The sequence below is a fragment of the Spermophilus citellus genome (assembly GCF_964194105.1).
Source record: "Spermophilus citellus genome assembly, chromosome: 12".
Classification (NCBI taxonomy): Eukaryota; Metazoa; Chordata; class Mammalia; order Rodentia; family Sciuridae; genus Spermophilus; species Spermophilus citellus.
In genome coordinates, this window is record NC_138198.1 from 74100230 (window position 1) to 74112686 (window position 12457).

The 12457-nt window shown below is 40.0% G+C and overlaps 2 protein-coding genes across 2 annotated transcripts in view; both read left to right on the plus strand.

The window, feature by feature from the left end:
- LAMA1 (laminin subunit alpha 1) overlaps positions 1 to 12457 on the plus strand; it is a gene marked incomplete at its 3' end in the record, with an annotated part of 152632 nt that overhangs the window by 90682 nt on the left and 49493 nt on the right. Inside the window, exons 25-30 of the mRNA XM_081263467.1 lie at positions 2806 to 2985; positions 4298 to 4483; positions 5568 to 5695; positions 6331 to 6451; positions 7483 to 7620; positions 11450 to 11571. Of these exons, the coding sequence (XP_081119593.1) occupies positions 2806 to 2985; positions 4298 to 4483; positions 5568 to 5695; positions 6331 to 6451; positions 7483 to 7620; positions 11450 to 11571 (875 nt within the window). The remainder of the gene's footprint in view (positions 1 to 2805; positions 2986 to 4297; positions 4484 to 5567; positions 5696 to 6330; positions 6452 to 7482; positions 7621 to 11449; positions 11572 to 12457) is intronic.
- On the plus strand, positions 310 to 2648 carry LOC308631912 (threonine aspartase 1-like). Its single transcript, XM_081263468.1, has one exon. It carries the CDS (start codon positions 388 to 390, stop codon positions 1663 to 1665), a length of 1278 nt encoding a protein of 425 aa, XP_081119594.1. The 5' UTR covers positions 310 to 387; the 3' UTR covers positions 1666 to 2648.

Below are 12457 nucleotides of genomic sequence, written 5' to 3' on the forward strand. Positions count from 1 at the left end.
ACTGTCGTTAAGTTTTGCCCTTATGACATCAGAATTCTGGGGTGCTAATTTGGGTTAGTATAGGAGTCAGAGCTCCCCTTCTGCTGTCCAGGGAAACAGATGGAGCTTTCAGAGTTGCACCTTAGCTGATGTCAGACTCCATATGGAGAGAAGATAATAATCCCAACAGTCTCCTTCGTGTGATTGAACATTGCCCGAGGGTAGCAATAGCTTGACCCCTATATACAGTAACTTAAGTCCCTTGCAGTTTCATTTTTAATCCAGATGTTTTGTTTAAAGGAAAAGCCTGGGACTACTTCCGGTGCAGTGAGGGCTCTAGGCTGACGCAGGGTAATTCATCTCCTACAATTGCTTTTGGATAGAATTATGCCCTTTTCCTAATAGAAGATGATAATGTTGGAGAATGACCATGAGAAGGGGATGAGTTCTGGAGAAGGGCTGCCTTCCAGATCATCTCAGACTTCAGCTGTTAAAATAACAGCCAAAGAATTGGAAACAAAGCAGTCCCACAAGGAGAAACGTGGAGGCTTTGTGTTGGTACATGCAGGTGCAGGTTATCATTCTGAATCCAAAGCCAAGGAATATAAACATGTATGCAAACGAGCTTGTCGGAAGGCCATTGAAAAACTGCAGGCTGGTGCTCTGGCCACAGATGCAGTGACTGCAGCTCTGGTGGAACTTGAGGATTCTCCTTTTACAAATGCAGGAATGGGATCTAACCTAAATCTCTTAGGGGAAATTGAGTGTGATGCCAGCATAATGGATGGAAAGTCCTTAAATTTTGGAGCAGTTGGAGCACTGAGTGGAATCAAGAACCCAGTCTCAGTTGCAAACAGACTTTTGTGTGAAGGGCAGAAGGGCAAGCTGTCAGCTGGCAGGATTCCTCCTTGCTTTTTAGTTGGAGAAGGAGCCTGCAGATGGGCAGTAGATCATGGAATACCCTCTTGCCCTCCTAACATCATGACCACAAGATTCAGTTTAGCTGCATTTAAAAGAAACAAGAGGAAACTAGAACTGGCAGAAAGGGTGGAAACAGATTTCATTCAACTAAAGAAAAGAAGACAATCAAGTGAAAAGGAAAATGACTCAGGCACTTTGGACACGGTGGGCGCTGTGGTTGTGGACCACGAAGGGAATGTTGCTGCTGCTGTCTCCAGTGGAGGCTTGGCCTTGAAACATCCAGGAAGAGTTGGGCAGGCTGCTCTTTATGGATGTGGCTGCTGGGCTGAAAATACTGGAGTTCATAATCCCTACTCCACAGCTGTGAGTACCTCAGGATGTGGAGAGCATCTTGTGCGCACCATACTGGCTAGAGAATGTTCACACGCTTTACAAGCTGAAGATGCTCACCAAGCTCTGTTGGAGACTATGCAAAACAAGTTTATCAGTTCACCTTTCCTAGCCAGTGAAGATGGTGTACTTGGTGGAGTGATTGTTCTCCGATCATGTAGATGTTCTGCAGAGCCCGACTCCTCCCAAAATAAACAGACACTTCTAGTGGAATTTCTATGGAGCCACACAACAGAGAGCATGTGTGTTGGATATATGTCAGCCCAGGATGGGAAAGCCAAGACTCACATTTCAAGACTCCCTCCTGGTGCAGCTGCAGGACAGTCGGTTGCAATCGAAGGTGGGGTTTGCCGCCTGGAGAGCCCAGTGAACTGACCCTTCAGGCCAAGCATGAAGTGTCTGAAAAGTGTTTCAGAAGCTGAGCTTTTGGAGTTTTTAATGAAGTTGGATGTTTTATCTTCCTTGTTTTATAATTCCTATTCAACCTCATGCACCACTCGAGACACAAGTGCTGCTGCAGTTAGCGCTTAGTAACAAGTGGTCCTTTGGTGGGTGAGTGTGTGTGGGTGCTGGGTGTGGGTGCCTGTGGGTATGTAGATATGCGTGTGCGCACACATACATGTATGTATCTGCAGAGTGTGTGCTTGCTTCTCCTTTAATGAAATAGAAACTCCTCATTGTGTAACCTAAGACCAGGAATGATTAAATCATCTTTACAAAATGTGTGCTTTAACTGTTTACAAGTAAAACCTAAAGTTACAGGAAACATTTTTTATTTTGTAAAGAGGTACCAGCTGTCATTGATGTAGTGTGTCTGATTTGTAGAGTAAATCTATTTGTTTAAATGATTTGACAGTGGTAGTGCTCCATTTAATAACAGTAATAAGTAATAAGGTGTTTTTATTTGTTAACCAGTTTAAGTGGATCCTGTGGTAACTTAAACTGTTGTTTTCATCCCTCATATGGGGCATTTTTCTTTAACAAAGAATGGTTTCAGTGAAACAATCTAGCAGAGAATTAAGGTCAGAACCTTTTTAAATAATAGTCTTATTCGAGAAGGTTTGTACTTCTTTCCTCAGCTTTTCTAAGCTTAAATATTGCATAGCTTCGAGCTATATGTACTATATTATGAAAGAATATGTAAAGAGAACATACAGTAATGCACAGTCCTTAATTTGTGTATAATGGAATGTTATTTACAATGTAACACTGTAAATAAGAAAGCAAAGTTTATGGGAAAATTCAATATTTGTTTCTTGTTTAAATATATTTTTAAGATAAAGGCACAAAAATAAAAGAAGCGTATTACTGGGTATAGTGTGTGACTTCTCTTCTCAGACTAATAAATTATCTTTTGAACCCTAAAAAATAAATAAATAAATAAAGGAAAAGCCCGCACTGTTCCTGTTTTAATCGTGAAGCTGTTCTGCCAGAGAGGCAGGGGTGGAATCTGACAGATCACACCTGAGCACTTGATTCACCATCTGAAGTACGTTTTCTTCTTTCCATGACTAGGTGACGCTGGACTCCAAACAGCCTCTTCTGCGTGTGGTCTCTCAGAGCAACCTGAAGGGCACCAGTGAGGGGGTGTACTACCAGGCCCCCGACATCTTGCTGGATGCCACCACTGTCCGTCAGCATGTCCACGGGGAGCCATTTTACTGGAGGCTGCCAGAACAGTTCCAGGGAGACCAGGTAAGGCACCCACCCAACCTAGAATTGGTGCCCCTCTCCCTGAGGTGGGGGTTATGGATACAATTCAAAATCACATCCGGCATTTGTTTTTGGGGGGATTGGCTAACTTCACTTAGCATTATCTTCTCCAACACCATCCATTTACTTGCAAATGCCATGCTTTTATTCTCTTTTATTGCTGAGTAATATTCCATTGTGTAGAATGTTTTCTCTGATATAAGGAGGCTGATTCATAGTGGGTAGGGAGGGGGAGCATGGGAGGAATAGATGAACTCCAGATAGGGCAGAAGGGTAAGAGCGAAAGGGAGGGGAGAGGGGGTTAGCAGGGATGGTGGAATGTGATGGACATCATTATCAAAGGACATGTACGAAGACACGAGTTGGTGTCAACATACTTTATATACAACCAGAGATATGAAAAATTGTGCTGTATATGTGTAATAAGAACTGTATTGCATTCCGCTGTCATTTATTTAAAAGAAAAAAAAAACAATTCAGAATCACAGTAGTCTGCACAGGTCTGTCATTAAAAGATGGGATTACTGGGCTGGAATTGTGGCTCAGTGGTAGAGCACTTGCCTAGCACATGTGAGGCCCTGGGTTTGATTCTCAGCACTGCATATAAATAAATAAAATAAAGGTCCATCAACAACTAAAAAAGTATTTAAAAATAAAAGATGTGATTATTAAATCCCTTTTCTAAGAGGAGATAAGAGGTGTTAATCGTTTGCAAAAGTCCCCACAAATAGGGACTTTTCAAGTCTATTAATGTTTAAATCATTTTATTTTACTGTTTGCTTAAGCAGTCCTTCAACAGTCATATATTGTATTTACAAATATCAGCTCAATACCAGTCTAGGTACCTTTCATGCTCCAAGAAGCCCTTCTCAAGACATCATCACTCATTTTGGAGGGAAAATCCATATAAAATAGTTATGAAAGACATTGTTTGCATTTCTTTGCTTATCTAAACATTACAGTCTATGTGCGAATTCATCCTGACCTTTAATATTTGCAAATATATATTCACTGCTTCTGTAGAGATCATTTTTAATCCAAGGGAGCTTGAAAATAATTAGAATTGTTATTACACTGATTTATTTTGGAGCCCACTTTGTTGGAATCATCAAGTAGAACTTAACAATCTATAATTGAGTAGAATTAGAATTTAGCAAATTCCAGACAAGACATTTCATATGTGAAATATATTTTTAAGATGCAAGATTTCTTTCATATGGTGGTAGATTTACAACAAAATGTTTTAAACCAAGGCTGCAATCAGAAAGATAAACAATAATTTGTTATTCAATAGCTCCTGGCGTATGGTGGCAAACTAAAGTACACCATGGCCTTCTATTCCTCTGATGGCATTGGCACCTCCAATTATGAGCCTCAAATTCTCATCAAAGGAGGTCGAACCAGAAAGCAAGTCATTTACATGGATGCACCAGCACCAGAGAATGGCGTGAGACAGGACCAGGAAGTGGAAATGAAAGAGGTGACTATGATCTTTTAATATATGTTCCTTCAAGGTGTGATCTTTGCTATCTATGTAATGAAAACTTGAAGTTACTAATGAGAAAATGAGAAATAATACCTTGGTATTAAACTCCCCATGGGGTTAGCCAGACTTCTAAAACCTATTCCAATTTCATACCCTCAGGAAAGATGCAGTAGTCTTTGTCCCACATTTTCCTTTACCCATGGTTAACTGAGCTACAGAAATACTAGATGGAAAATTCCAGAAATAAACAGTTCCTAAGTATAAATTGCACAGTTTTAGGCGTAGCATGACATAATCTCACACCATCCTGCTCTGTCCTGCCCAGGATGTGACTCATCCTTTAGGCCAGTGTGTCCACACTGTGTATCCTACCTGCCCATTAGTCACTTAGAAACAGGTTGTCAGACCACCTGTCACAGTATCACTGATTGTGTTCAGTTGACTCTTATTGTACTTAATAACAACCCCAATGCACAAAAGTAGTGATTCTGGCAATTTTATTACAATATATTGTTATAACTGTATTATTTTATTATTGTTGATGTTAATCTCTGTGCATAGTTTATAAATTGAACATTGTCCTAGGTATGTGTATACAGGAAAAAAACATAGTATGTATGGGATTCAGTACGACATGAGGTATCCGATATTCACTGGGTGATTCTTGCAACAAGCCCCTAGGGATAAAGGGGTATTTACTGTATTTCTATTAATTTAGTGAGAATTGCACCTTAAATCCTTTATCTTGGTGCACTGACTTCCATATGCATAGTTATGATGGTACAGAAATCTTTGGACTTTACTAGAATTCAGGTAGTGTCTCTTTATTCCTCCAGCACATGTTCATTGAACTTTCACCGTGTGCTCAGCACTATCTTTGGTGATGTCTGTCTATTGAAAATACTGCCACTATGCCTGCCCTGGTGGAGGTTACAGATCTTTGTCAATTAAACTTAATGACATGCCCAGAACAGAGCTCATTTATAAAGAAATTTATCAAATTTATATTTTCTCTATAAGGTCATTTGCCTGTGAGAATTTATACTCTTAATTTAATTGAATCTGTTCTTGTCCACAGAACTTTTGGAAATATTTTAACTCTGTTTCTGAAAAACCAGTCACACATTCGGATTTTATGTCCATTCTTAGCAATATTGAGTATATCCTCATCAAGGCATCATATGGTCAAGGACTACAGCAAAGCAGGTACACAGAAGCTTCTAGAACTTCAAACGTTTTTTGATTTGATGTTGAACTGAAAGCATTGGACTCACCTTACTGCCACTACATATATTATTAATATATGTATCTCTGTTCCTTATTCAAACTTTGCTAAATATTGATATCCTTATGGAATAGGATGTGTGAATTACAAATTATCTACAGGCCATGCTATGTATATATAAAATATAAGCGCATCATGGAGGAATCTTAGATGAAGATGAAATGAAAAAAAAAGTACTATTTTCTGCCCTTGAATGCTGCAGTACCCATTTCTTCTGACAATGTATAAAGAATATCATCACCTACTCATTTAATATGTTAGCCTGTAAGAAACCCATTAAGTCTTGCCAAACCAGTACTTAAGTTGTCTTTCAAGTACACTTTCTGTAACATTATATTCAAGTTCTACAATGTTGGCTGAGGGTCTTTGCTGTGTGAGGAAATTGCTGTTGCACTTTAAGGCATTTTATTTATAATCATGAGAAGGAACTACTTCAAACTGGGAGGAAATCGTTGGTTTAATATATATGCAAATGTTAAGTCACATTCAGTGCTTCTAGGAAGTTTTTCAAGTGTTAACATCTCCTCTCTCTCTCTTCTTCACACCGGTTGCACAGAATCTCAAACATTTCAATGGAGGTTGGCACAAAGGCTACAGAGCTGCACCCTGAGGGAGAGGTGGCTTCCCTGTTAGAGAACTGTCTCTGTCCCCCGGGCACAGCTGGATTCTCATGTCAGGTAGGGAGACCAATTGAAAGCTGTTCCCTGGTTTTGAATTGAATTGTGCTTGTTTACAGCAACTGAAAATGTGAAAAAGAACTCATGTATATTCATGATGATCATTTTTTTTCTTGAATTAAAATTTTTTTCTAAATTTTGTTCCAACCCATATTACATCAGATTTACCATCTTAACCATTCTTAAGTATAGACAGAGATCAGTAGTGTTAAGTACATGCACAGTAATCCATGCACAGTAGTGTTAAGTACATTGGTTTCACCAATGTCCAGAACACTTTTCGTATTGCACATCTGGAACCCTGCACCCATTCAACAACCGCCCATACCCTCTCCCCACCCCTATGGCCATCATTCTACTTTCTGTCTCCATGAACTTGAGCACTATAGATTTCCCATATAAGTGGAATTGCACAGTGTTTAAATTTTTATGGCTGGCTCATTTTACTTTGCAGAATGTCCTCCAGGTTCCTCCATACTCTAGCCTGTGTCAGAATTTCTTTCCTTTTTAAGGCTGAATGCTACTCCACTGTATGGCTATACTTATTTTATCTACTAAGTCCTCTATGGGCATTTGGGTTTTTTCCTTCTTTTGGCTATCATAAACAATACTGCTGTGAAAAGGGGTGTACAGATATCTCTTTAAGTTCCTGCATTCAGGATTCTTTTGCATACATACCCAGAAGTGGAATGGCCAGATCATATGGGATTTCAGTTTTGAAGGAACCTCCATACCGTTTTGTACAGCAGCTGCACCATGTTACATTCCCTCCAGTGAAGCACAAGGGTTGCAATTTCTTCACATCCTCACCAACACTTGTTCTTTTCTGTTATTTTAATAGGAGGTACCCTAATGGGTGTGAGATGGTATCTCGTGGTTTTGATTTGCATTTCCCTCATAACAGGGATGTTAAATGTTTTATGTGCTTGTGGGCCACTTGTGTGTCTTCACTGGAGAAATTTGTTTAAGTCCTTTGCCCAATTTTTAATCAGATTGTTTTTTCTTCCCCCTGCCCTTTTGTATTCCTTCAGGACTGTGCCCCTGGGTACCACAGAGGGAAGCTTCCAGAAGGCAGCGGCAGGGGACCCCGCCCTCTGCTTGCTCCTTGTGTGCCCTGCAACTGCAATAACCACAGTGAGACTTGCGACCCCGAAACCGGGAAGTGCCTGGTATGCTTGTTTTGTGGGTGTTTGCCTAAAATTTAGAACTAGCACAGGCACTGGGTATTTAAATTCCTGCTCTGTAGTCATACCAGTTCCTTGGTTCAGTGAGAGGTTAAATTTACCTAAATACAACATGTATTTCCTTCAGAAGGGCTTAACTCGGTGATCTGACAGTGCCAGTAGAAATTCTTTTATAAATCTTTCTCCCTCAATGAATTTGTTCGTGGGCATCAATTGGGAGTTAGTTAAATGTGTCAGGCTTTGGTTTTTGTGTATGTGTGTGCCTGTGTGTGTGTGTGTGTGTGTGTGTTGCTAAGGATTGAACCCAGGGCTTTGTGCATGCAAGGCACAACTCTACCAAATGTGTCAGTTTTTATATGCAGTTCTAGTAACCATCGTCAAAGTGGATGAGAACTTTATGTCATAGATTTTAAAATAAGTTAGTGCCTGTGTTGACAGTGTTTCTCTGGGTAAAGTAACGCCCTCTGCTTGCATCTTCAAAAATACAAGTTCTATTGGGGGTTGATAATACAATGAATTATTCATGTCTTAGTACACTTTTGCTTCTTGGTCACCTTCCCCTAGACCAAGATTGATCTTGGAGACATGAAGTGAACTCTGACCATTGCAAATGACAAAGTGACCCAGACAGAAGTTTTGTGGCCCTGACTGAGGGAAGATTCTTCTGTCTGATTTTGCATAGGCCAACCAGGACTCACTGATAACATAAAATAATCTGGTATTTGTTCCCTACTCCTGAAATCTCATCTCTCACAGTAATTCCTATTGCGAACATCAGTGACTTGTATGAACTGTGCTAAAACTGACTTTCCCTGGTTAGAATATCCTTAAATAAGGGAAGTGAACTGCCCACCAAGAAAGACCTCCCCCCAAAACCCTAGAGATCCGGGTTATGGCCTGACCACAAGAAGACATAAAGAACCAAACGGGAATTAGAGCTGTGCATCCCTCCTAGCCTTCAGCCACACTTGACTGTCTTCCTCCTCTGATCAGAAGTGTCTTTTGTATGTAGAATTTAAAGGAGGTTTCCAGGGCTGAGGAGGCAGCTCAGTGCTAGAGCTCTTGCTTAGCATGCATGAGGCCCTGGGTTTAACCCCAGTACTGCAAGCAAATAAATAAATAAGTAAATAAAGGCAATTTCCACTGGCCAAAGAAGTTCTGCATGGTTTTCCTCAATGAAAAAGACACCTGTTAACCTTTGCTGACTCCATTATATAAGAAAGGATAAAAGTTATTTCCATTACACAAGGACTTAATGAAGATGCAGATAACTCCAATGCTGTTAAAATTTTTTGTTCACTCTAATCAGCTCATGCTCTTGGGCAAAAGCAAAAACCTAATAGAGAAAGTGGAAAGATCTCATTTAAAGACTTACAGATAATTGATTTCAGACAAATAGAGTGAGATGTAATTAGCTGGGAAGTTTCCTTGGCCAATTATGAGGAGAGAGGTCACATAAAGAAAGAAGTTGATCAGTTCTTTGATGCTTTATCTTTCCATGATACAGCTAACAAGATTAGGTATTCCTAGGACACTCGATTATTACTCTGCTGCTGCTGGCCCAAGTCTACCAGAACACAGTTATACGATCACCTGCTGATCTGTTGATTTGTAAAATAGAAATAAATAATGCAGTCACTTCACCCAGTATGAAAAAGATCACCTTAGACCATGGCAAAAATCTCCGTGGGGTAAACAGTGGCCGATAGCTGTCCAGGGCAGTGGTTTCTGAAGAGGCCACCTGCAAATTACAAATCATCTCACTTGGATCTGTAAGTCGAATGGTAGAGTCCACAACAGTGGCTATTCCTACTGTCAGAGAACTGGATGCAGATTCTAAGTTTAGAATATGAACATACTCTTTGGAGCCATTGAGATAAACCAGTAGTTCTGATTGAATCTTGAAAAGTGGCATTATCTTATCAAAGAACTTGCAAAACGACTTCATCAATCCCTCTCTCATGTGCCAAAGATCGCAAATCTTCAGCCCTCCAGGTTATATCCCCCCCCCCGCCCCCGTTTGTGTACCTGTGGTCATATGGTGTGGCTGTGGGTCCATTCACCATCCTGAGACACGTGTGTCATCATCTTCAATATCGTGCCCAGAGCCTTTCCCCTTTCACCAGGACCCAAGGGAGAGGGCAGCATCCCTTTCTAACTTGAGGAGCAGTGTCTCTGCAGCACAGCCTCTGAGTTTTGCCTGCCTGGTTGTGTTGATAACACACTAAGACCGTATATTCTTCCAACTGATAGAGATCTGGTCAAATCATTCTTTTTCTTTGAGCTGGGGACCTTTCCTTTCCTTCTTACTCTTTACCTTGTCAGATTTCTTTTGTGGTTTTATGTAATAATCCACTTCCCTTTAGTGCAATCTCCTGAGCACTGGTTCTGAACCATCTGTGTGGGCATCAACTCCATGAATCTGATTTTATCATCCAATATGTAGGATTTTCCCCCACTGCTTCATGTCAGTAGGCCTTTGGTTATCAAAAAAGTGAATGATAGAAGTGGGGCCTGGAAAGGGGAGACCAAGGACCAGGGAGATACCTGAGGAGCCCCTCTCCACTATCCACTTTGGAGAGACACATCTAAATCTTTTTACATCACTCAAAAATGGCAGGTGCATCTCTGCATCTCCCACAGCATCTCGCATCTCACATTTCCCACTTCAGTTCTCTTTAATAGATCCTTATTTCTCTCCTATTCTTTGGGGCGGCTTGTCTTTGATTCTCTAGGGTCTTGAAGATCAGGCAGCCTTTGTTAGGGAAAGTTTTTACGTTGAAGTTGATGTTGACAATGAAAAATCTGAGAAACTACTTCTGCCTTCTCTTCCCACCTAATACTTATTCCATGTCAGCTTTATACTATTTGGGCAAAACAAGTATTTAGCAATTTACTTTTTAAGGAGAAGGTAGCAAATTTTATTTCTGAAGAGAGATTCCGCTGAGGAGCCAAGAAAAAATTGATTTTCACCAGCTGAAATATTAAGGCTTTAAAATGAAAAATGATGATTTTTTAAAGGGGCTTTAAAAATATTTTTTTAAACACTTAAAAAATTTCTTTCTTCATCCTCTCTTAGAATCAGTCTTCCAGTTGGCTCAAGGATTCCCTCTTTTCTATTCTTTCCATCTGACCTGCATCAGACATGAGACCCTTTCTACAGGAGCTCAATAAACACTGTCAAATTGAGCAAAAGCAGATTCTAAATTGGAATAGGGTAACAAGAATCACTGCTCTTTTAGCTTAAAAAACCATGCATTCTTTACAAAAAAAAAAAAAATAGGACCATAGTCAACTGGTGACACAAAATCTAACTGGAATTTCCTTTCCTTATTATAAGAATCTGTTGGTGGTGCTCTGAGACCATAAATTCTTCTTCAGGGTCTGTTTCCTAAACCGTCTGTGTGTTCACTTCTGCTCTTTTAACTCCCTGCCTTCGATCATTGAACCCCAGCTGGTGCTTGCAATCACTTTTATTTTAGGTCACTGTATTTTAGATCCGCATTTCAAGATTCTGAAAGCTGGCTGCTTTTAGGGGTCCTGTGTCTCTTTTTACTTTGGAAAAATGTCCTAGTAATTTCTAGGCTTTATTGGATGAATACAGTCTTATGACGAATTAAAGCCACAGAGCTGGAAAAATTTCCAGAATTTAAAACAGAGGAAGAAAAATGCTCTCCCATCCTTAGAAATTCAAGAACCACCACCACCAAAGCCTAACTGATATGAAACAGGTAGCACTTGGTTGTCACCCGATCAGGATGGTTTTTAACCATCTTCCATTGTTTCCTTCTCCTTCTGAAACATGGAACTCCAGAACTGCCATGATAACACAGCTGGTGACCACTGTGACGTGTGCGCTCCTGGCTACTATGGAAAGGTGACTGGCTCCGCTGGGGACTGTTCTCCGTGCACCTGTCCTCACCCCTACCCTTCCAGGTGAGCTCTGCTGTGCTGTGCGGCACACCTGCTCAGCCACAGCCAGGTTTGCTTCCATTCTTGGCCTCACTTCTCAGTCTCTGAGTGGTCTACAGCCATGGAGAATTCCGTGTTTGGAGATAAACATTTTTTAAAGTGTTCATTCTCATAAGTATTTGCAGAGAATCTTTTTAAAAGCAAAGCATCTGTGTTGATCTTGGGTGTTAGACTGGAACAAATTGAAGAAAGGACTTTTAAGTTTGGGGATTTTTTTTAAAGACTAATTTTAGCCCCCAGCTATGTATCTATTCTGCATCGAGATGAGTTGTTATTAATTTTATAAATAATGGTCCATTCCAGAAGAACCCAATACCTATTTAATTTAAGCTTGGAAAAGGAGAATTTATATATGCTGGTGCCTGTCAAAGTGCTGAAATGTTATCTAGTGATAAAATGGGGACTAGAGTCTGCCTTGTACTCATGGTGAATTACTTGACTGCAGAAAAGAACCAGAGATTTGAAGTGGGAATGGGTGTGCCAATGGCTCTTCTTTGTGTTTAAATGAAAATTATAATTCATTAATAATATTTTTATTATCACTTAGACTATTTGGCAAGGCACTGAACACAGAAAGATCAAATGCCAGCTTTTGGTATACTAAAATGAAGTTTTCCTTTTAATGTTTGTTTGAACCTTCTTTTATTATCTCCAAGTAATTGATGTTTGCTGTGAGTTCCAATGAGGGGTACTACATACACTTCCCTTGTAAGTTACCAAGCATCCTAAAATTTCTTGTTGCTATAACTTGGGTTTTTTTTAATTAAATCTGTACATAAATTTTGGTTTATCAACACCATTTTTGCAGTCTGTGCTATAGAAATACTTGAATAGATGTAGAAAGATGGTT